The sequence below is a fragment of the Sarcophilus harrisii genome, chromosome 3 (assembly GCF_902635505.1).
Source record: "Sarcophilus harrisii chromosome 3, mSarHar1.11, whole genome shotgun sequence".
NCBI lineage: Eukaryota > Metazoa > Chordata > Mammalia > Dasyuromorphia > Dasyuridae > Sarcophilus > Sarcophilus harrisii.
The window spans coordinates 610,940,092-610,964,012 of record NC_045428.1 but is presented as its reverse complement, the minus strand read 5'-3'; the positions used below and the strand labels follow the sequence as shown (position 1 = coordinate 610,964,012).

General features: G+C 55.7%; 2 protein-coding genes and 1 long non-coding RNA gene across 3 annotated transcripts; 2 read left to right on the top strand and 1 right to left on the bottom strand.

Moving 5' to 3' along the window:
• The first annotated feature begins 1,034 nt into the window (after window positions 1-1,034).
• LOC100915769 (NACHT, LRR and PYD domains-containing protein 12) lies at window positions 1,035-15,585 on the top strand. The gene is made up of 8 exons (XM_031964109.1): window positions 1,035-1,305; window positions 2,741-2,812; window positions 4,823-6,677; window positions 7,137-7,307; window positions 8,856-9,026; window positions 9,874-10,044; window positions 10,260-10,430; window positions 14,287-15,585. Exons 1-8 carry the CDS (start codon window positions 1,254-1,256, stop codon window positions 14,642-14,644), a joined length of 3,021 nt encoding a protein of 1,006 aa, XP_031819969.1. The 5' UTR covers window positions 1,035-1,253; the 3' UTR covers window positions 14,645-15,585.
• Window positions 15,586-15,668: 83 nt separating this feature from the next.
• LOC116423077 lies at window positions 15,669-19,536 on the bottom strand. The gene is made up of 2 exons (XR_004233556.1): window positions 19,115-19,536; window positions 15,669-16,344 (listed from the first exon to the last, which is right to left on the bottom strand). It is a non-coding gene; the product is annotated as an uncharacterized LOC116423077 (long non-coding RNA).
• A 2,492-nt stretch (window positions 19,537-22,028) lies between these two features.
• Window positions 22,029-23,730, top strand: LOC111720225 (E3 ubiquitin-protein ligase TRIM4-like). The gene has a single exon (XM_031964150.1). The coding sequence runs from the start codon at window positions 23,041-23,043 to the stop codon at window positions 23,404-23,406; it is 366 nt and encodes a 121-aa protein (XP_031820010.1). The 5' UTR covers window positions 22,029-23,040; the 3' UTR covers window positions 23,407-23,730.
• The last annotated feature ends 191 nt before the right edge of the window (window positions 23,731-23,921 follow it).

Sequence of the window (23,921 nt, the reverse complement as noted above, 5' to 3'; positions counted from 1 at the left end):
TCCCAGCCTCGAGCACCTGGAGGCAAAGCCTGATTTCCCCCAGGCCAGCCCGGGAGCGGGGTTCCTTCCTGGGGGGGAGAGGGGGAGGGGGAAGAAAGCTTCTGCACCCCGATTCTGGCGCCCAGTCATGCTCGAGGGCCGCAGCTTCCCCACAGGGTGTGGTAATAAAAACAGCCAGCCAGCTCCTGCTGGCCCGGGTTCAAGGTCAGGGCACTGGACGAGCTTCTCTTTGGAGCCCAGCAAGTCTAAACCCGCCTCTGTGATTTTAGGAAACGTCGGTTAATAATTGTCATCCGCTAGTCTGGGGCTTGGGGTGGGGTCCAGCGCCCCCCACGCTTCGGGGGGCCCAAATGACCCCCCCTGCGTTGCAGAGAGTGGAGGTCGAGCAGACCAGCCTGGCCCAGAGTGGGTCCCACTTAGCGACTCAGGAAGGGGGGCTGTCACCTGGGCCAGAAGCCCCTGAAATTTTGTCCCTGCGGGTGGGGGGCAAGGACAGTGGGGAGGATGAGGGCCTGGGGGAGGGGCTGCACAGTCCCAGGGACTTTGGAAGGGCGGCGGGGAGGAGTCGGGGAGGGCCGGACTTTCTCGTGTGAGAACCACGGGAAGGGAAGAGGGTTCTAGGCTGTTTCCTCATTTTCGGGGCTGGGGAGCCCAGCCCTCCTGGGGCAGTGTGCGGGGGTGCAGGCCGGCACCGGAGGGTGCAGTCAGGGGAGGGAAGGGGCTGTCCCTCTGGCCCGCCTCCTGGTGGGACAGAGAGGGGAGAAGCTGAGGCCAGAGCCAAGCCCCACAGAGGCTGTCTGACCTGTGACCTAGCCAGCATCTGTCCTGAGCCCCGCGGGGGGCTAGAAGCGAAAAGAGGGGCCCCCGGCCGCTCCTCCTCACTTTGCCTGACCTTGCCTTCTCTGCCCCCCACCCGTGGCCCCGTCCGCCGAGGAGGGCGGGAGGGAAGGCAGCGCGCTCCTGCGCCCTGAGGCCGGCGGACCCCGCCCCGCTCCGTCGGGGCCCCGGCGGGCGGCGCGATGGTGGGAAGCGGCAGCGCGTTCACGTTGGCCGGCTACCTGGAGGAGCTCACGGCCCAGGAGTTCAAGAAGTTCAAGCTGGCTGTCGCGGAGGGGGGGCCCCCGGGCTCTCCCAGGGCCCGGATCCCCCGGGGCCGGGTGGAGAAGGCGGACCCGGCGGACCTGGCCGGGCTCCTGGTCACCTACCACGGCGCTGGAGGCGCCTGGCGAGTGGCCCTGCGGGCCTGGCAGGAGATGGGCCTGAGGCGGCTCTGGGAGCTGGCCCGCAAGGAGGCTCCGCCCCCAGGTAAGGATCACCCCGCCCCCGGGTAAGGATCACCCCGCCCTCGGGGAGGGGCCTCCCCGCCCCGCCATCAGACAAGGCCCTGCCCGCACGCGGGCTGCCGCTGGGGGCGCTGGGCTGAGGTTTCCTGCAAGAGAAGTGAAAAATGGAAAGGGTTAACCTCGTAAACGCGGGGGTGTGTGTGTGGGAGGGACAACGATTTTTGTCAATTCTGGGAAAGGACAGGAGTGGGGAGCATCTCGAGGGAACCTGCCCGCTTTCCAGGCGTCAGGAACCCTGAGGAGCAGGAGCACCCCAGGCTGGAATACTTGGGGAGGAGGGGCCCCCGAGGGGCTGGAGCACCCCGGGCTGCAATACTTGGGGAGGAGGGGCCCCCGAGGGGCTGGAGCACCCCGGGCTGCAATACTTGGGGAGGAGGGGACCTTGAGCACTCCCAGGCTGGAATGTCCCCCCAGGAGGGGAACCCTTCCCAAGAAAGGGCCAGAGGCCCTGTCTCCAAGTTGTTGAGCATCCTGCACCTAGAGCTGATGCTGGGGGAAGGGGGCTGTCAAGGGCTGCGGGGAGGGGGGAGCAGAGCAGCCCTGTCTCAGGCAGCTCCCCCTTGGGGGTCAGTATCCATGGAACAGAGGATCCCAGACAGGGGTGAAAGGGCTGGGGGGAGAGGGTTTGGGAGCCCCCAGACTGCTCCAGGGAGCACACAAATGACACACCTGGAGAGGGGAGGGGCTACCCACGGTCTTCTCAGTAGCTAAGCTTTGAAGGTAGGTTGGAACCCAGGCTCGGGCCCCAGAGAACCTGGTCCCTGGGGTGGGAGATGCCCCCATCTCCCAGCAGAAGCTGCTTGTCTTCAGGATGGGGCCCATGGAGGCTGGCATTCATTCCACACCCCTGGGAGCCTGGAGTCTAGAGGCCTGGCTTAGCCCTGGCCTGGGTCTCCCCTGTTCTAGGTCCTCCCTGTCCCGGGTCTCCCCTGTTCTAGCTCCCCCCTGGCCTGGGTCTCCCCTGTTCTAGGTTCTCCCTACCCCAGGTCTCCCCTGTTCTAGGTCCCCTCTGCCCTGCATCTCTTGCCTCAGAGTGCCCCCCCATGTGAGGGTCACCAGGACCCACAGGGTAGGATTCTGTGGGGGCTGGGGGCTCGGTTACTGAAGGGAGGGTGTTGGCCATCCCTGAGTCAGTGGCTGGCCGCCCACCCGCTTCAGCCGGGAGCTGTGGGGCCCAGACCCCGCTGGGGACCGCTGGGGGGAAGGCGGGACCAGGGAGGCTTTCCACACTGGCCAGCCGGTGACCCCGGGCAATTCTGTTCAGCTCCATCTGCCTCTCGGCTCAGCGCTGGGCACCGGGTGGGCAAGCCTGAGGAGGGGGTGGCCAAGGCTAGGGCCGCCTCCAGCCTGCCAGACCTCCAGCCTCTCTCCCCCCTCCCTGTGTCCCTCTGTCTCAGATGCTGTTGAGGCCCCCAGTGGGGACACATCACAGTCCGGGAACAAGGCGTCTGCAAGGACAGGAGAGCCAGGTGAGCCCATGCCTTGGGGGGCTTGAGGGGTGCAGCTGGGACAGTGGGAAGCCTTGGCTGGGGTATGGATCCCAGCAGCACCTGTGACCTCCTAGGGATGCTCTCCCCCGTCCGGCTTCTCTACCCAGCCTCAGGTGAGAGCTGGGCTTCTGGGGCCTCCAGGGCTTCCTGAACTTCCGGGGCTTCTATAGACTTTTTTTTTTTTTTTTAAGGGAATCTTGAACATGAAACAGAAAACATACGAAAGTAGGTGACTTTTGAAGACTATTCCATAACCAGATTATCTTCCCTCTCTGCTCGGGACTAGTCCCCTAACTCCCTTCAGAAATGAACCGAGGGGGCTCAGCCGTGGAGACTCCCAGGGCCCGGGAGGCAAGGCCCACAGCCAGAGCAGGGCTCTTGGCCGCAAAGGCTTGCCTGTAGAGGGCCCGACCGCTGGACAAGTGTGCTTGCAACAAGGGGTTAGGTCAGAGGAACTGACGAGATCATGGTTCTCTAGCTCACATATATCTAGTATGATATAATGATATAATCACTCTAGTCTGACATAATGAGTCACTCTAGTCTGATATAATGATACAGTCTCACTCTAGTCTGACATAATGATAGTTACTCTAGTCTGATATAACAATAATCACTCTAGTCTGACATAATGAGTCACTCTAGTCTGATATAATGATACAGTCTCACTCTAGTCTGATATAATGATACAGTCTCACTCTAGTCTGACATAATGATAGTTACTCTAGTCTGATATAACAATAATCACTCTAGTCTGACATAATGAGTCACTCTAGTCTGATATAATGATACAGTCTCACTCTAGTCTGACATAATGATAGTTACTCTAGTCTGATATAACAATAATCACTCTAGTCTAATATAACGGTATAGTTATTTTCCACCTTTATTTTCCAAGAAGATATTCTAAGGATTCTAGACGAGGCTTTAGGGACCAGAGAAATGTCATTTCCTCAGCTTTCTGGTATTTTGTAAAGAAGAGGTCCTAAATGGGCTCCCACATTCGCCTATCATTCTTCCTTCCAGCTCCCACGTTCGTGCATCACTCTTCCTTCTGGCTCTCACATTTGCTCATCACTCTTCCAACTCCCACCTTCACCCATTACTCTTCCTTCCAACTCCCACGTTTGTCCATCCCTCTTCCTTCCAACTCCCGTGTTCGTCCATCACTCTTTTGGCTCCCACATTCGCCCATCACTCTTTCTTCCGGCTCCCATTTTCCTCCATCACTCTTCTTTCCGTGTCTCTGATGGGCCCATTGCTGTCTGGGTCCTGCCTCCTTTTGGGTTTCCTACCTTAGTGCTGGAGCTGAAGCGCGCTGCTGACTGCGCTCTCTTAGTGCGGTCTTTGTGCTGCTCAAGGCAAGGTGTGGCCAGGAGAGAGCCACTGGGAAGTGGGTTCGGCCAGACCCTCAGCTCCTCCCTTATTCTCTTTTTTCACTCTTGGGTTTTTTTTCCTAATCTTTCTTTTCCTTTGAACCTCTGTTCCAAGTGCTTTCTTCTCCATTTTCCCCTCCGGAGTCCTTGTTTTAATTTTATTCTCTCTTGTTTTGTTCACTGTGAGATGAGACTCGTTTTAGAAGCACAGGATTTAGTGGCTATTCTGATTAGGGGAATGCACGGCCCGGGGAGTTCAGCCGCTTTGGTGTTGGAAGCCTGGAGTTTGAATCACAGCCTCGAGTGGCTCGGGCCGACCCTTTCCTTTCTCTGTGACTCAGTGTCTGCAAAACGGGGTGTTCTCACCCTTCTAGCTTTATGTTTGAAGATTCGGTTATTACAACTCCCAGTGTTTTTCGTTTGGAGTCCTAAGGTTCAGTGAAGTGGGTGGGGAGGTCCAGAGGGTCGAAGCTGCAGGATTGGGGCCCCCAGGAAGGGGGCAGGGCAGGTCCTCCAAACCCTTCCCATGATCAAGCCCAGCCCCCCATCCTGGGAATCACCTGCCTGGGAAATGGCAGAATGGCGGGCCTCATTCTTCCCGCCTCTGAATCAGGTCACGCGGAAAAGTACCGGGCCCAGGTGCGGAAGAAATTCCAGGTCCTGGAGGAGAGGAACGCACGCCTGGGTGAATGGGTTGACCTGAGCCAGCATTACACGCGGCTGTTGCTGGTGAGGGGCCACGCCAGCCCTTGGCGCCGAGAGCAGGAGCTGCTGGCTTCTGGGGGGCTGCACGGCCTCCTCAGGGAGGAGCACCGAAGGCCCATCGAGCTGCAGACTCTCTTCGATGCCGACGCGGAGGAGGCGGGCAGCCCCCCCACCACCGTGGTGCTGCAGGGGGTGGCTGGCATCGGCAAGACCACCCTGGCCCGGAAGGTGCTGCTGGACTGGGCCGCGGGCACTCTCTACCCTGGCCGCTTTGACTACGTTTTCTACGTCAACTGCCGGACCGTGGAGGTGGTGGCCCCACTGAGCGTGGCCGAGCTGCTGTCGGGGTGGCTGGAGGACACGGGCCCGGGCTCCGGGCCCGCCCCGGTGCCGGCCCTGCTGGCTCGACCCGAGCGTCTGCTCTTCATCCTTGATGGCTTTGACGAGCTCCTGTGGGGTCCGCAGGCACAGGAGGCCGGCCCCCGCGTCCCAGGGGAGCAGAGGCAGCAGGTGGACGTCCACCTGAGGAGCCTGCTGGGCAAGAGGCTGCTCCCCGAGGCCTCCCTGCTCATCACCACGCGGCCCACGGCGCTGGAGAAGCTGCAGCCGCTGCTGGAGCGGCCCTGGCTGGCCGAGGTCCTGGGCTTCCGGGCTTCTGAGAGGAGGGCCTATTTCGACAAATACTTCCCGGCGCCGGGGCAGGCCGACAGAGCCTGGGCCGCCGTGCAGGCCAACAAGGTCCTCTTCACCATGTGCTTCGTGCCCCTCGTGTGCTGGGTGCTGTGCACCGGGCTGCGGCAGCAGATGGAGCGGGGCGAGGCCCCCGCCCAGTCCGCACGGACCACCACGGCCGTCTACGTGGCCTTCCTCTCCAGCCTCGTGCGCCCGGACCGGCACGGCCCACCCAGGATCCCGGCCGCCGGCCTCCGGGGCCTGTGCTCCTTGGCCGCCACCGGCCAGCGGGAGCGCAGGCTTTGGTTCCGGGAGCGGGACCTGGCCCGCCACGGGCTGGATGCGGCCACGGTCTCCACCTTCCTGCAGATGGACCAGTTTCAGCATGAGGCTGAGTGCCGGGCCACCTACAGCTTCTTCCACTCGACTTTCCAGGAGTTCTTTGCGGCCTTGTTCCTGGTGATGGAGCGGCCGCGCTGGCCCTTCCGCCGGCCTGGCTGGGGGCTGCTGCTGAAGGGCCCCTCCGGCCTGCAGGCCGACCTCCCCCTGACCATCCGCTTCCTTTTTGGGCTCTCCAGCCGGGAGAGGGCCGACGCCCTGGAGACGATGGTGGGGGAGCCCGTCCCCCGGGGGAGCCAGCGCGTCCTGCTGAGATGGATCCGGGAGCAGGCGGCCCAGGGCCCTGGGCGGGCAAAGACCCTGGAGCTGTTGTACTGCTTGTTTGAGACCCAAGAACCCGAGTTCGTCCGCAGGGCCATGGGCTGTTTCAGGGAAGTGAAGGTGAGAGTGCGCACCAGGATGGACGGTCTGGTGGCCACCTTCTGTCTGCGAGCCTCCCGGAGCACCCTGGCGGTGGAGCTGGACGGGCTGGGCTCGGGAGCTGCAGGCCTGGGCTTCCAAGAGCCGGGTCTCGCCGACCAAGAAACTGGGACCTATTCCCTCAAGGACATATGCCAAGACTTGTCCTCCGGGCTCTGGGTGCAGAGGAGTCTCTCCGAGCTGGGGCTGGGGGAGGATGCCCTGGGGGACTCCGGAATGAGATGGTTATGTGAAGATCTCCAGCGGCCCCGATGCCCGCTGCAGTCGCTCAGGTGAGTCCTGGCCAGCTTCCTTCTCTTCCCAGCAAAGGGACAAAGGAGGAGGGTCCAGGCTCGGTCCCATGTGACCCCAGGCAGGTCACTTCCTCTGTCTAGGGGCTCAGCTTTCTCATCTGAAAAAGGAGCTTTGGACTTGATGATGTCTAAGCGGTTTGCAGCCTGGTGTGCTGCATTGGCCAAGGGACTTGGCTTTGAACCTTACGGCACCATTAGCCGCCTGTGGCTCTGGGCTCCCCTCCATGGGCAGCTTTCTGATGTCTGTGCTTCTATCCGTTGGGACTAAGGGATCAAGGGAGGGCATCAGAAGACCAGGACGGGTCCTCTTCTCCCAGGACTTGCCAGGGACACCCAGTACTCAGCGTCAGAGGGATGCATTCTGTGGCTCTTTGGGGCTTTGGTTTGGGGCAGGGGGAGGGGGAGGGAATTCGCACCACTAATGTGGCATTTTCCCAGGTTGCTGAACTGCTGGCTCACTTCAGATTTTGCTGAGAGCCTCTCCTGTGCTCTCAACGTGAGCCATACCCTGACGAGCCTGGATCTGAGTTACAACCCCCTGGAAGACCAGGGAGCAGCATTGCTCTTCAGGGCGCTGGAACATCCCAGGTGCAGGCTTCAGAAGCTGTGGTAAGAGCCTTGCATTGTGGCAGGGCCACAGGACACCTCCTCGACTTTGGCTATACGCACCCCGTCTCTGCTTCCTCCACCTCTTATCTCCTGCGTCACAACTGTTCCTCCTGCTTCCCAGGGCTCTTCTTTTTACTTGTACCCTGAGTCCTCAGCGTCCTGAGGGTCAGAAGCTTCACAGTGGATGCTTAATAAATGTTGATTAATTGAATGATTGATTGACAGCAGGGGAACCTAGAATTCACTGCTTCCACTAATATAAACTGAGAACATAGTAAACCCTAAATAAAGGTTACTGATTGATTAACCGATATTTGATCCTGGAAATGATAGGGAGCCACTGGTGTTTATTGAATATGGGAGTGACATATTCAAGCCCATGCTTTAGGAAAACCATTTTGGTGGCTAAGTAGAATATGGACTAGATTAGGTGGAGACTTGAAGCTGGCAGATGAAATGGACCAGAGATGGTGCAGAGAGTGAAATGGGCAGAGATGCAGCAAAGGTGACATTGACCAGGGATACTGTGGAGGTGAAATTAACAGGCCTGGCACCGTATTGATTGGCTCTGGATGGGTGAGAAATAGTGAGAAATCCAGGATGACTTCTGTATCGGAAGTGTGAAGGATGAGGGGCATGATGTTGCCCTCCACAGTAATAGGGCAGGAAGGGTCCTGGGAGAAAGATGAAGAGCCTGACTTTGGGCATGTTGAGTCTAAGAAGCCTCCTGGCCATCCTGTTTGAGATGTGTGGAGGTCGAGTTGCATGAGGGACATCCTTCTTCCTTTAATCTTTATTGAACTGTATTATGCAAGTGATCACAAGACTGCTTCACCCCAAGGAGGGGTACAGAGCAGAGACAGAGCTGCCTGTTCCTCCAGGAAGAAGACCAGGGCCCTCCTTTTGGGCCCTCGTCTATAAAATGAGGAAGAAGGGACCCATGTAGGTGAGGCGCACAATGGATCTCTCTCAGCTTTGGGACTCAAACCCCAGGTCTGGGCTCCTTTGGCTTTGCCTCCCAGAGGGACCTTGGCACCCTCCATATTCAGGTATTCAGTGGCGGGAAAGTTTCCTTCTATTCTGGAGTTCTTAAGACCTCATTTCTGGTTGCCCCCAAACTGCTAACATGAAATGGCATCAGAGTCGTATCCAGAAGCTGAGACGTTCACGATCTCCAGCCTAGTGGGGGACCAGGGACACCCCGTAGTGGACTTTCCCTTCTTGTGCCGGAAGAGGAACTGTTGAGAAGTAGCCAGGTAGTTCAATGGGCAGCTCACTGACCTGAAAGTGAGGAGAGAGCTGAATTCAAGTCCTACCTCAGATACTTACCAGCTGTTTAATTCTGGACAAGTATCTTTCCTTCTCTTTTGGACTGAGCTTTCTCATCTGTAAAGTGGGGTGATAATGCGAGCACTCACTCTAGGGTTGTTGTGAAGAACTAATGATACAATATGTACAGTTAGCAGCCTTGAGAGTCCCACTGGATTGTGGCGCTGCTAAGTGATGAGTAATCACTGGCTCCCCGTTCCTTGTGTGTCCATCCCCTAGTCTGAAGAAATGCCATCTCACCGAGAAGTCATGTGAGAACCTTGGCCCTGTGCTGGGTGTCAGCCGGACCCTGCAGTGGCTGGACCTGGGCTTCAACGTCCTGGGAGACCGCGGTGTGGGGCTGCTGTGTGGGGGTCTGCGCCAGGCCACCTGCCAGCTGCAGACCCTCAGGTCAGTTTCCGGGGCCTCCGTCGGGGGCCTCCCTGGCACGGAGGCTTGGAAGTATTCCCGACCAGGCTGGAAGGTCCCTCTCCTGACTCTTGGGGTGGAGGCATCTGGTCTGAATTGATGGCACAGGGGTTCAAGAGGCTACAGCAGGTGGAGGATTCCCTTTCCCGGGGAGTCCTGGGGGCGGGGGGTCTTACTTCTTTGTCAAGTTGATCGTGGATTTCTTTTGGGGAGGGGCACCCCCAAGGAACATGCTTTCTCCACCTGCTCTGCACCTGAAGATCTCAGAGAGGGGAAGTCATTGGGCCTGCGTCCCTCAGCCAATGGGAGCCTGGGTGGGAAGCCCAGGCTTCCTGTCTCTGGGACTACGGCTCTAACCACCATTCCACACCGGCTCCCACTCTGGCACCTTCAGGCTGATGGAGTGGCTTCCCCATCCCAGCCCTGGGGGGCGCCTGGTGTCCCCGCCTGGGGGGGGCACCTGGTGTATGTGTGGGTGCCTGGTATTGGGGGGGCACCTGGTGTTCTGACCTTGGCTGCTGACTGGGGAGGGGGAGTTCCTGCCCAGGGGGGCCGTGGTGTTGGGGGGGCACCTGGTGTTTGGGGGACCTCTGGTGTTCCAACCTTGGCCGCTGACTGGGGAGGGGGAGTTCCTACCTGGGGGGGGGTGCCTGGTGTTCCCGCCCAGGGAGGGGGTACCTGGTGTTGGGGGGGCCCTGGTGTTCCCGCCCTGGGGAGCCCCTGGTGTTGGGGGGACGCCTGGTGTTCTGGCCTTGGCCTCTGACTGGGGAGGGGGGACCTGGGCAGAAGCCCCCAGGAACTCGTGGCAGCACCTGGGCTTCTCATACAGGTTGGGAAACTGCGGCCTCACTTGCCAATGCTGCCTCGACCTAGCCTCAGTGCTCAGCCTGGGGGCCAGGCTGCTCTGTCTCTTCCTGAGGAACAATGCCCTGGGAGACTCGGGGGTGCAGCAGCTGTGCCAGGGACTCCGGGCCCCCCGCTGCAGGCTGAGGGAACTCAGGTAAGCTGAGGCCCTCTGGGTGGCTTCAGGGAGGGGAGCAAGGGGCCGGAGCCTGCCGGGCCAAGGGGTCTGCACTGGCTTTCTGGGCTGCCAGGCCCGGTGCATTCGGGCCTCCCCCGGGGAGGACGGCCAGGGCATTCGGACCTCTCCCGGGCTGGCCCCAGGCTGCTCGCTGCCCTGCCTGCTCCTGACCCTCGGGTGCTCCTGCCCTGCAGCCTGGCCAACTGCCGCCTTACCCACGCCTGCTGTGCCAGCATCTCCTCCGTCCTAAGCGCCTCCAACAGCATCGAGTCCCTGTTCCTCAGTGGCAATGACCTGGAAGACGTGGGGATCCAGGAGCTGGCTCGGGGCCTGAGGCACCCCAACTGTAAGGTGCAGGAGCTGAAGTAAGTGCCCCCTCGCCCCGGGGAGACAGCCAGTTGTATGAGACAAAAGCCCCCAAAGCAGATCTGAGGGCCTGAGCGGACCACCAGATCAGGAGGAGGGAGCAACAAGATCTTCCACAGGTTCCCTTAGGAGGGGCAGAGACTTACTCTGTGTCCTCCATCCCCCTTGTTGACCTTGAACCCTCAAGAGGAGGTCTCTCATCTTCCCCCTCGCCCCCAGCCTTCTCTTGTCCAGGTTGACAGGTTTCTTTGAGGTCCCTCTTGTCCCAACTACCTTCATCTGAACCCTGAACAGCTCCTCCACGGGGCGCGGGGAGACCTGGGGACTGGCCACTGCCCCATGGGCTGCCCAATGCCTCAGACCTTCCTCGGGTGTCCCCAGGTGGGTCTTCCTCCTCAGCGGGGTCTGCTCTGGCTCTCTGTGGGGCCTCCACTTTGCCTTTCTTGCCTGGCTATGGCTTCGACCCTATGGACGCCCAGACATCATCCACCTACTCCTTGGTGCACAGGGGCAAGAGAGAGGGCCCCTTTCTGATTCTTTTTCTCCCTTGCCCTCCCTTCTTTCACCTTCTTTCTCCCCCCTTCTTTCACCTTCTTTCTCCCCCCTTTCATCTTCTCTCTCCCCTCTTTCACCTTCTTCTTCCCTCCTTTTCCCTTGTCCTCCCCCTTTCACCTTCTTTCTCCCCCCTTTCACCTTCTTTCTCCCTCCTCTTTCACCCCGGCACCCCGACCTTTTTGTCTTCTCCTCCGGCAGGGTGAGGAGCCTGATTTCAGGGGATTTGCTCTGGAGTGTCAGGTCTTTGCATTGAGCGCGAATTATCCCGATGATAATTTGCTATAATTTCTTTGTCAATATCTTAAAAAATTTTTTTTTGCATCAATATTCATTAAGGAGTTTGGTCTGTAATTTTCTTTCTCTGTTTTGGCTTTTCCTGATATAGGTATCGGCACCATTTGTGGTGGAACTCCTTCTTTGCTCATTCTTTTTCAAATAGTTTATATAATATTGGAATTTATTGTTCTTTCAATGTTTGGTAGAATCTATCTGGTCCTGAAGGTTCTTTCTTAGGGAGTTTATCGATGGCTTGCTTAATTTCTTTGTCTAAAATGGGGTTATTTAAGTATTTTATTTCTTCTCTAATCTGGCAATTTTTATTTTTGTAAATATTCATCTATTTCACTTAGACTGTCAGATTTATTGGCACACGGTTGGGCAAAATAGCTCCCAGTTATTATTTTAATTTACTCTTTATTGGTGATCAATTCACCTTTTTCATTTTTGATACTGGTAATTTGATATTTCATTTTTTAAAGTCAATGAGTCAAAGTTTTATCTATTTTATTGTTTTTTTCCCTCATTAAACCAGTTCTTAGTTTTATTCATTAGTTCAGCAGTTTACTTTTAATTTTACTGATTTCTCCTTTTAGTTTTAGATTTTCTAATTTGGTATTTAATTGGGAATTCTTAATTTGTTCTTTTCTAGCTTTTTAAATTGCAGGCCCAATTCATTGAGCTCCTCTTTCTCTTTTTTACTCATGTAAACATTTAGAGATATAAAATTTCTCCTAACAATTGCTTTGGCTGCATCCCATAAATTTTGGTACGTTTGTCTCAGTATTGGCCTTCTCTTGTATGAAATTGTTTATTTGTTTTGATTGTTTTATTGATTCTTGTTTGGAATGCTTTAGGATTAGATTGTTTAATGTTCAATTAGTTTTTAAGTTTATCTTTTCATGGCCCTTTACTGCATGTAATTTTGGTTTTTTTGCATCATGTTCTGAAAAGGATGTATTTGACATTTCTGCCTTTCTGCATTTGGTTGTGAGATTTTTCTGTCAGTTTTTTTTTTTTTTTTTAATTTAATAGCCTTTTATTTACAGGTTATATGTATGGGTAATTTTACAGCATTAACAATTGCCAAACCTCTTGTTCCAATTTTTCACCTCTTACCCCCCACCCCCTCCCCCAGATGGCAGGATGACCAGTAGATGTTAAATATATTAAAATATAAATTAGATACACAATAAGTATACATGATCAAACCGTTATTTTGCTGTACAAAAAGAATCAGACTCTGAAATATTGTACAATTAGCTTGTGAAGGAAATCCAAAATGCAGGTGGGCATAAATATAGGGATTGGGAATTCAATGTAATGGTTTTTAGTCATCTCCCAGAGTTCTTTCTCTGGGCGTAGCTGGTTCAGTTCATTACTGCTCCATTGGAAATGATTTGGTTGATCTCGTTGCTGAGGATGGCCAGGTCCATCACAACTGGTCATCATCTAGTATTGTTGTTGAAGTATATAATGATCTCCTGGTCCTGCTCATTTCACTCAGCATCAGTTCGTGTAAGTCTCTCCAGGCCTTTCTGAAATTATCCTGTTGGTCATTTCTTACAGAACAATAATATTCCATAATATTCATATACCACAATTTATTCAGCCATTCTCCAACTGATGGACATCCATTCAGTTTCCGGTTTTTAGCCACTACAAAGAGGGCTGCCACAAACATTCGTGCACATACAGGTCCCTTTCCCTTCTTTATGATCTCTTTGGGATATAATCCCAGTAGTAACACTGCTGGATCAAAGGGTATGGACAGTTTGATAACTTTTTGAGCATAGTTCCAAACTACTCTCCAGAATGGTTGGATTCGCTCGCAATTCCACCAACCATGCATCAATGTCCCAGTTTTCCTGCATCCCCTCCAACAATCATCATTATTTTTTCCTGTCATCTTAGCCTATCTGACAGGTGTGTAGTGGTATCTTAGAGTTGTCTTAATTTGCATTTCTCTGATTAATAATGACTTGGAACATCTTTTCATATGACTAGAAATAGTTTCAATTTCTTCATCTGAGAATTGTCTGTTCATATCCTTTGTTCTGTCAGTTTTTGTGTAGATGCCATGCACTGCTGGGAAAAAAACTATTTTCCTCTCTGTCCCCATTCTCCTGAGATCTGTCAATCATATCTAACTTTTCTAAAATCCCATTAACTTCCTTAACTTCTTGTTTATTTTGTGGTTAGATTTATCTAGTTCTGAGAAGGGGTGGGGTGGCTAGGTATTTGTATAGTTTTGCTGTCTATTTCTTCCTGGAACTGACTTAACTTTTCCCCTAAGAATTTGGATGCTATACCACTTGGTGCATATATGTTTAGTAGTGATATCGCTGCATTGTCTATGGAACTTTTAGAAAGCTGTAGCTTCCTTCCTTATCTCTTTTAATTAGATCTATTTTTTGTTTTGCCTTGTATAAGATCAGATTTGCTACCCTTCTTTTTCATTTCAGCTGGAGCAGCCTTTTACCTTTACTGATTGTTACAAACATTTTATAGGATTCTCTTTTTTAATTCATCCTGCCATCTGCTTCCACTTTTACACCCCTTCCCTTCCACCCAACATGATGGAAGAGGGAGAGATGCTGTTATCTTGGGGATTTAATAGGACTCTGACACCCAGAAGTGTGACTGGCTCCTGATTGTCCCCTTGCTGGGAAGGGATCTGAGGTCAGAGGTCCCCAGTCTCCGAGCTGGGCATTCCAGTCCTGTCCCACATCCTTCTTAGGGTTAGACGGCTTCACTAAGAAAAGGAGCCTGCTGGCCTGGGAAGGGTAGGGCAGGACCGGACGCTCCTAGGGTTGAGACAGGTAGCAGAGACCTTGGGGTTCAAGGGTGTCCCTTCAGGCCCCAGCAACCCTCTTCTAACGGGAGCCTCTTCCGGTGCTGTTCTGTGCACAGTTGGACACTCCCCCTTTTCCCATCTCAGCCCAAGCTCCTCCTCACAGCCCCTCCCCCGGGCCCCCATCTGTCCCCCTCCTGCATGTCTCCCCTCTGTCTCTCCCCCTGCAGGGTCCAGATGTGCGGGCTCACCAGACTAGGCTGTGAGACACTTGCCTTGGTGCTGAGCAGCTGCCCCAGCCTGAGGCAACTGGACCTCAGTAACAACTGCGTGGGGGAGGAAGGCACCAAGCTGCTGGGCCGGGGCCTGCTGCAGCCAGGCTGTCGGCTGCAGAGCCTCAAGTGGGTGCCTGGGCATCGGGGGGGCCCCAAAGGGAGAGGTTGGGGGCTCTGCATCTCGGCAGGTTGTTCTGGGCATCCTGCTGGGGGGAGGGAGGGGGGCAGGAGGGAGGTAGGGAGGGAGGGGAGAGAGCCAGGAGCCCCACTGAGGCAGCTCTGGATCTCGGCAGGTTGTTCTGGGCAGCCCTGAGTGAGGCTGACAAAGCAGAGCTGGCAGCTGTGGCCAGAGCCAAGCCTGGCCTGGAGATCTCCTACCTGAGTGACAATAAGGTCGGGTTATACCCCTTGGGGCTCCCTTGATCTGGGATGCAGGAGCAGCAAAAGGCAGCAGCGGGTCCTGAAGAGGACCCTCCCCACCGCCTCCATCGGATCTCAGAACCCTTGGCTGCCCGCTCTGTCTCTCTACAGGAACTTTGGCTCCCTAGTACCTCCAGGATAAAAATGGCCAGGTCAGCGTTAGGCCGGGGAGCATTAGAACCCAGACCCGTGGATTGGGGGCCTCTGCGTCGCTGGACAAGACCCGCCAGCACAGCCCGACTGTGGAGGAGCCTGACCCACAGAAGTCGCCCCCTTAGCAGAGGTGGCGGCCGCACGTGTGGAAGACCGGGATTCTTTCACTCATTGACCTTTGCTGAAGTTTTTTCTGCTGATTTTACAAGTTCTTTCCAATAAGAGGCACTTCTCTGGGGGGGCCCAAAGGAGCAGGGCCCAAGGATGGCGACCGGATGGTCTCTGGGGAGAAGGCAGTAGAAGTGGGGGCCGAGGCGGGCAGAGGGGGAGTGACTTGGTCAGGGTCACCCCACGTGCTCTGGAAACATGTGACGGGGCTGAAAGGAGTTTGAGCTCAAGGGAGGAGGGGCTTTCCCAAGGGCCCGGGGCTCTGTGCGGCCCTGCTGGCCCCTGGCAGCAACTAGGGCAGAGAAGCTGCTTCCCGGCAGTCCTGGCTCCTCCAGGTGTTCTCCAGGCTTCTCTCCACATCAGTGTCGGGCACCGCCCCTTCCCCAGAGCAGGGAGAGGGGGTGTGAGGGGCCTGAGGCTTCTGGGGCTGCTGAGGTCCTGCTGAGGTCTAGCTTTGGGGGACCTAAATGAGATTAGGGTTTAGTTGAGGTCTAGTGGCAGGTTTGGGGTACAGGGAGTCAAGCAGAGCTCCCCTGCACCCCCCTTGGATTCGGCGCAAGGATACGACGGTAAATGAGGTCTAGTAGCGGCGCAAGTCCCCAATAAAAGCATTTATTAGCCGGAGAGCTAGATTGATAAAAGAGGCTTATTATTGGGTTTGGCAGTAAGGAGAGAGGTGAAGGTAGAAATAAGGAGGGTACGAGACAGAGGGTCCTCACATGGTGGCATGTTTGGGACCTCTGCAAAGAGGGGGTCCCAATGTGTCCCTTTTATAATGGGAGATTTAGCTCAAGGGGCTTTTGGGTGTAGCCCCAAAGTTGGCTCAGATTCGGGTGGGGCTGGGACAGGTCCAGATCTTCTATTGGAATTCAAAGGGACCAGGATTTGTGAGTCAAAGGGCAATTACATTCACTAGAGGGGGTGGGAATCAAAGACAGGACTCTTTCCCACATCACTCAAGCAGTTGGGGCACCCATCTCCTCTTTATGCTTCGAGCTGGCAAGGGTCGTAGAGATTTGGGGGCTTCATGCCAGGAGGAGGTGTGGGGTTTGGGGATGGCAGCAGGGCATCTAAGGGCGTTTGTCCCGGTCAGTCGTTCCCAGTCAGTTGTCCCATGTTCTCCAGGCTGAAGGGCAGTTGAGAGTCCAAAGATTGAAGCCCAGATCTCGGGAGCAGGTTAAAACCGGGGTGTCATCCAGGGTTGAGATGGCGACAGCCGGAGATGCATCAGGTCGCTTCTGTGGGCTGCCTGTAAGAACGCTGATGGCCCATCTAACAAGGAGAAGTAGGAGAAAGTGCTGGGAGCAAAAGATTATTCTCTATAGCAAAAGCAATAAGTAGCCTAGAGTTTAGCCCTTTCACTCTTAATTTCCAGGAAAGCTAATTTCTCCTGGGGTTGGTTCAGGGTGTGGACTAAGAAGTCAGGGTAGGCAATGTAATGCCAAAGAAACTGAGCAAGACAGAGATACTGGGACCAATGCATCCATGTTGATCCCAGGGTTAGAAGAGACTATCATCTCATAGAGTCTAGTGTGGAGTATGGGGCAGCAAGCTTTTTATGGAATAACAAAAACAATGACATTACTGATATTCTAATGACATCTGAAATGGATAAACCTTTATCTTGTCAAACATTAAGGAATGTCTATAAAACCTTTATCTCAAACATTAAGAGGGGACGGTTATAACCTAAGGCAGAGTAACTAACTAGGACAATTGGAGGAACGGGGTCACCCCATTAAAAGGGGACTTTGGCATAACAGCAAGAGGCCTTGATAGCTAGTCAAGATAAGAATGCAATTTAAGCTCTTAGAAATCTTTTAACTGTGCTGTCTTTCTTTAAGAGTTGGTTCCTCAATAAGCAAAGACCCTGAGCCTTCCCCCCCACTTTCCCCACTCTTATGGGGGAGGGGTGGAAGGGGTCAGAGGGAGTACAGTATCAACACTGCCAATCCAGCTTACCGGCCTCTGAGATGTTGGGACTGTCCTGGGATAAAAGGGGAAACAGGGCCAGACCCCAATTCCCCACCGGGGAGCAGGACGCCAGGAGCCAATTCAGCCCCTGTGGTGTGACGCAGTTCCTCCAGTGTTCCTCCTGCTCGTACTCAGGACAGAGACTGGGGTCTCCTCAGACAGTTTCTGGGGCACCTACAGGCCTAAGTCTGGGAGAGATTTGTATTAAGAGGCGCTTCTGCTCCCCTCTTGAGTGTTTTTTTTTTTTTTTCAGGAGGCAGAAGTTGCCTTGGGAAGAAAAGAGCTGAGAGTCTCAGGTTAGAGTTAAAGGGAAACCAACAAACAGCTGTTAGCAGCAGAGAGGAAGAAACATTGAGGTTTGGACCCCGAAAAAGTTGAGGGGGTGGGTGGGTCCTAGGTTTCACTAGGCTGAGTTTTTCAGCTTTAACAGCGTGCTGGGTGTGTTTTGGCTCCCCGCTTTTGCCTGAGGGCACAAGTGTTAATCAGTCCCAGGATTCTAAAGGAAAACCTCACTTAAAGAATGGACTTGTCAGGAGAGATTGGAATTCAGCTGATCCATTCAGAGTTCAGGTGCTGAGAATGAGGCAAGTTTCTCAAGCCTAGTGTTTGTCTTTGCACCAAGAGGCAGCTTAAAATCCCTAGGGACGGGGGAGGGAAGCCAATTCATTGCAAAACCCGAAGACTTTGCTATTCTATAATGTAACCTTCCTAGACGTCTCTAGAAGGTGTCACAAAGGGCCTCCTAGAAGGCCGTTTGCCAAAGAAAAACCAGGATTTCATCCTCACAGCGTCCTGTGAGTGACTTAATTTCCTCTGAAGATTCCCGAAGCCTGCCAGCAAGTTCAAATTAGCCCGGGACTTTGGGGTGCCCCTCCCCCCATTATAGAAGGGTGGATGTGGTGGGTTTGCCTCAGTGGAAACTTCCTAGAGAGCCACCAACATTGAGGGCAGGGTAGTGAAGGAGAGAGGTGGTAGGGGTGGGTGTGGTGTCCATTTCAATAGGTCCTCGATTAGCTCCAGACAGTGTGCATGTTCTCTAGTGCCTGGGCTCCTTGAGCTGTAGTATCTCAAGGAATGGAGGGGGGAAAACAGGGAACAAGTCTAGAGAGCTTGAGAAAAGCTCGACAGGAAAGACAGACAGACTTCTTTCCTTAAGGTGTTCTTATGGCTTCAGTTTCTCCCATTAACTCATTTCTTGCTGCAGTCAAGTTATGAGAGGAGAAAAGGGAAAAAAAGCATCTTCTAAAGAATTTCATTTGCCTTGACCTGGAAGTTTATTCCCCAGCCATCATTCCAAAGGTCTTTCTTGAAGCTGCAACTTGGCCAGGGTTGGAGCCCAGAAAAAAAACCCTTAATTGTTGGCAGCGACCTAGAACACCAATCCAGAAAATAAGAGAACCGAGTGTGCTAAGAGCAAAAGGTCTTGGGACTGGGAAAATTAGGAGCAAAAGAGTTCCCACCTGTAGGGTTAGGTAGGAAAGTGTGAGAGACAGACCTAGCCTGGTTTACCCAGGTTATCTCTCCACCAGCAGCTGAGAGAAGGTTTTAAGTGGTGCCCTGAGGCTAAGAAAAAAACCCTAGAGCAGTTTAAAATCCCCTGTCTTTGTAGACAGCCTGGTGAACAGGCAAAAGCTCACTCTGAGGCTTCTACAGTTAAAAGCCTGTGGCGGGAGGGGCGTTGCTCTAATGCAGGATGACCAAATCAGGGAAACCGAGTCCCGTTTAAAATGTATGGACCGAGCACGCTTCTCGGGGGCTGGAAGCTGCGGCTTTAAGAGCCAGGTAAGGGTCCGGGAGGGACGCGACTCCCTTGTCCAGATTGCCAGCAAAGTTCTGTTTTAAAAGTTTAAAACCTTTCCGGAGATTTGAGAAGATAAGATCGAGTCCCCAATCTCCCCACTGTACTGGTAAGCCCAAGAAGGGGACAGGATGGGAGCATTTAAATGGCAGGTTCCCAAGCCCCATGGGAGAGTTCTGAAGCAGGCCTCGAGTTCTACACTCCCCACTCCATGGAAGAGGGGGAGGAAAGGCCAGAGCGAGGGTGGGGGAGGAAGAGATGCCATCTTACCCAGCGTGGTGCATCTCGAATGGCGAGGGCTTCTCTGGCGACTCCACGCAGGAACTTGAGGGCGGGGCAGCTCATCTAAGCCCCCAAATCTTGCTGGGAGGGAGAGCAAGACCCGAAGGAGAGACCACTCACCCCTGTCCGGGGAGTAGCAGCCGTGGGCAGAGACATTCTCTAAACTCACCCCAAGTCAGGGACCTTTCTCCTCGTGGCCAGAGCCTGACCATTAGAGACGCCACTGCATTTAACAGTAGAGGGGGAGAAGGGCTCAAACACGGCTCTTCTAAACGTTTCTCCGGTTATCTCCCCAGCACAAAGAGCACTGGCCTGGACCCCTGAGAGGGGTGGGGTCCCCAGAACGGCCAAGTGGCTCCTTGGTCTGGGGGTATGTGTGTGTGTTAAAGAGATACTTCCTGTCTCGGAGTCCCTGCCCGAGAGCAGGGCTTCCTGGTGGTGAAAAAAGATTAGAAATGCATTGAGATGCAAAGGAAGAGCCTTTGTCTCTCGAAAGGATTTGGACAGAGGGAGTTTACTCAAGCAAAGCCTCTGCTCCTGGAGAGACTTTAGAGGCAGGGGAGTGTCTAGGTTGTGGACAGGGAAAAACTTGTAGTTTTCCAAATCCTTGCAGCCTCCCTCATATCTCTTAGAGACAGAGTAGACAAAAGAAGGGCTTTTGTCAAACCGCAGCAATTCTTCAAGAATTGTGCCAGAGCTTAGAGCTCCCACAACGACCCAAGCCCGGCCCCAGGGCTCTGGGCGGCCACTGCAAGATAGGGAAAGAAAAAGTCTTCCCTTGTCCCGAGTTCCGGATCGCCTGGTCAGAATAGAGGCCTTTTCATCTGAAATGCAAGTAGGGCGAGACGGACGCAGATATTCTCCCCACTGCCTCAGAGATAAGAGTGAGACAAAGAAGGAGCGCAGATTCTTCCCACTGAAGTACCTCAAAATGCAGATCGATTCCGAGTGCCCCGAAAAGTTTGGGGATCGGTTTGGTTGCCAATCATCCAGCTTCCAGTGTTCGTTTCGTCAGGGAACCAAATGTTCAGGTCTAGATTTGGGGAACCTGAGTGAGATTAGGTTAGTTGAGGTCTAGGGGCAGGTTTGGGGTACAGAGAGTCAAACGGAGCTCCCCTGCAACCCCCCTTGGATTCGGCGCAAGGATACGGCGGTAAATGTAGCGGCGCGAGTCCCCAATAAAGGCATTTATTGGCCCGAGAGCTAGATTGATAAAAGAGGTTTATTAGTGGGTTTGGAAGTAGGAGATAGGTCAGGGTAGAGATAAGGAGGGCACCGGACAGAGGGTCCTCACAAGGGGGAATGTTTGGAATCTTTGTAAAGAGGGGGGTCTCAGCGTCTCCCTTTTATAATGGGAGACTTAGCTCGAGGGGCTTTGGGGTGTAGCCCCAGAGTTGGCTCAGATCCTGGTGGGGCTGAGACAGGTCCAGATCTTCTATTGGAATTCAAAGGGACCAGGATTTGTGAGTCAAAGGGCAATTACATTAACTAGAGGGGTTTGGGAATCAAAGATGGGAATCTTTCCCACATCATTCCCAGTCCCCGCTGGGAGCACACGAGCCGGGCAGGGTCCTCTGCCCCCTCTGCCCCCTCTCCCCCCGCAGAGCCTTCTGGGACTGGGGCTGGGGGTTGCGAGTTCCCAGCCCCCGGAGGTCATGGGTGCCGTCGCCCAGGGGCCGTGCAGGGTCCTTTGCCCTCCCCTCCCCGCTGCCGCCAGGCTAAGGGCCCTCGGGTTCCCTGGGGGAGCCCCTCCGGCAGCGGACTGGGTGGGGGGTTCCTTTCCATTGCACTTAAATCGCTTGGCCGGGGGAGCCCCGAGATCCCGCCAGCGGTAAGGGCGCTGTCGGGCTCCTCTCCCGCTGATGCTGAAGCTTCGGCCACTTGGGGAGAGGCCGGGACTCCTGGGCCCCCGAAGCCCGGAAAAAGGGGGTGCGGGAAGGCGGGCGTCCGGCCGGTAGGGCCCAGCGCTAGCAGTTCCGAGTCTCGGGGGCCGCCGACCCCGCAGGCAGCTGCCGCAGGGGCGGGGCCTGGGAGTCCGGCCGGCCCCGCCCTGGCCTGGGGGAGGCAGCGGGGTGGGGCCGGGCGGGGAGGAGGACTGTAGGGGTGGGGGCCTACAGAAGCAGGCCCGGGCCCCAGTGGGACCGGCGCCTCTCCCCTGCAGTCTTCCAGCCTTCCTGTCCAGGTGAGTCCGTCCGCCAGGGACTTTCTGGCTGGGCGCCTGCCCCAGACCTTGCCTGGGGAAAACTAGGAGGGCCCTGGCCCTCGGGAGGCCGGAGCCCTCCCCTCTCCCTGGGTCCGGTGGGGCCCGGCCAGGCTTCCCGACCACCTGTCCCTGCCCGGTCGGGCCCTCACTGGAGGGGGGAGGGGGAAAAGGGGGGACGGGGCAGGGGTCCTGGAAGGGACCAGACTTGCAGCCCTTTCATGCGAAGACCCAGATCCGGGAAGGGCTTGTCCGGGGCTCAGGACCCAGGTCTCCAGGGATTTCCACCCTTGGTTTAAAGCTCTGGGCTTAGGTGACTGGCCCGGTCATGTCGGCCAGCACTTAGTAGGCACTTACTGTGTGCCATGAAGTTGAGCTGAGCCCCTGGTACAACTGGGAATTGCAAATGCAGGGCCCTGGCCGCCAGCTGTTTGCAGTCTAACAGGAGAGATAAGAGCCTTAGCTGGATGGGATTACCTGGGGAGCTTCTTAAAGGGGCGGGGCCCTGGGCAAAAGAGAAGGTGGGGGGGCCGAGGCTGGGGCTTCCCGGAAGCTGGAAAAGCCGGGCTTGGGGGACCAGAGCTCAGCCCAGAGGCCCGTGTGTGCCTGGGGAGGTAGGGCCGCTGAGCGCTAAAAGGCAGGAAGACGGTGGGGGCGGGTCAGGAGGGGCTTTGAATGCCAAGCACTGGGGCTTGCACCTGATCTTGAGACAATAGAATCACTGGAAGTTCAGAGGTTGGGAGGCTGAAAAACTGGGAGCATGTAGCATGGTGGGACCTTCTAGAGAAATAGGGAAGGTAGAGGAGTGGGGAGGGCTCCGGGGGAAAGAGAAGTTCTCCTGGACACTGAGGGTACCATGTCTACCAGACATCCAGAGGTCTGAAAGGCTGTTGGAGGTGGGATTGGAGGTCACCATCACAGCCCTTCCGTCCATCCTTCTTTTCATCCATCCATCCATTTCAGTTCATTGATCCATCCTTCCATCTACCCCCCATCCTTCCCTCCATCCTTCCATCTTTTCCTCATCCATCCTTTCCTCCATCTTTCCATTGATCCATTCATTCAACCATCTGTCCATCCTTCGATCCATCCACCCTTCCATCCGTCCGTGCAATTGCCCTTCCTTCCATCCTTTTTGTCTAATCCCCTTTCCTTCTGCATCCATCCCTGGGCTCCAACGTGGAATAACACCAGTGTCCTTGCTTCTACTCTCCTGCCAAGCTGGTCCTCCCTTCTCCCTTCACCTGTATCCCGTGGCTCCCCACTCCCACTCAGCACCTGCTAATTAGTCTTCCTGTGTCACTCGTGCGAATTGGATTCGAATGAGTCATGCAAAGGGGTCAGGGTCAGGGTCAGGGTTGTGGAGAGGGGAGCAGTCAAGGCAGCGGCAGGTCCCTCTTGGCTGGGGACCCCTCTTCCAGGGGAGCGTTATCTGTGGGGGGCTGAGCCAGGTGCCCCGGAGGCAAGTTGCACTGTGGCCACCCGGTTAGGGAGGACTTCCTGCCAGTGGTGTCTGCCCCTTCCCCCGTGGGGGGCTGGAGTCTGGCTGCCTCGGGGCTGCACTCGCTGGGGCTGCCTCGGGGCTGCACTCGCTGGGGCTGCCTGTTCTGACCTCTCCCAGAGCCCCCCTCCCCCCATCCCCCCGGGGTCCTGTTTGCCAGTGAGCCAGGCAGTCCCACAAGCCCTTTCCGGTTTCCTCATTTCCCACAGGACCATGGACACGGACCTGGCGATCCGGGCCTTGGAGAAGGAACTCTTGTGCCCGGTCTGCAGGAACTTCTTCCGGGACCCGGTCACGAGCCCTTGCGGCCGCACCTGGTGTCGCGCCTGCTTCCCCGGGGGGGCCCCCGGGGAGCTGCGGACCAGCCTGCGCCTGGACAGAGTGCGGTCCCTGCTGCTGCGCCTGCAGCCCCGGCGGCCCCGTGAGCTCCCCCGGGACCACTGCCCCCTGCATATGGAGCCCTTCGCGTTCTTCTGCTGCCAGGACTGGGAGCGCGCATGCAAAGTGTGCAGATACTCCCAGGAGCACTCGAAGCACCACATGATCCCCCTGGCCCCCCAGAGCCCCTCCGGTGAGTGAGCGGGGGCCAGCCTTTGCCCGTCGCAGGCGCCGGGGTGGAGGAGAGGCACTGCACTGGCCAGGAAGGGGCAGGGGCGAACCCCACCGTGCCGGCCGGCCTCCCCGTGTGTCCGGCTGAAGCTCCACTGGCATCTGGCCGAAGCTCCCCGTGCGTCCAGCTAAAGCTCCCCTGTGCGTCCGGCCAAAGCTCCCCTGGCATCCGGCCGAAGGTCCCTGTGCTCCCCACAGTGTGGCCCCGAAGCCGTCCCGGCCCAAGTGGAGGATGTGCAATAATAAATAATGGCACCGTCTGTACTGCCTTCTCATCTCTGACCCTCGCGGCCACCTGAGAAGGAAGGTGCTGTTGGGGTCCCCATCTTACAAAAAGAGTCTTTGCTGAGCCCTCCGTCCTTGTGGCTGCCCTGCCCCCGCCCATGTCCAGAACCGGCCGCCACTGATCCTGGAGCGAGTCTTTGGGACCACCTTCCTGGAGGGCTTTAGGGGCGCAAGGTGGGGGTCCTTAAATTCACAGGAGC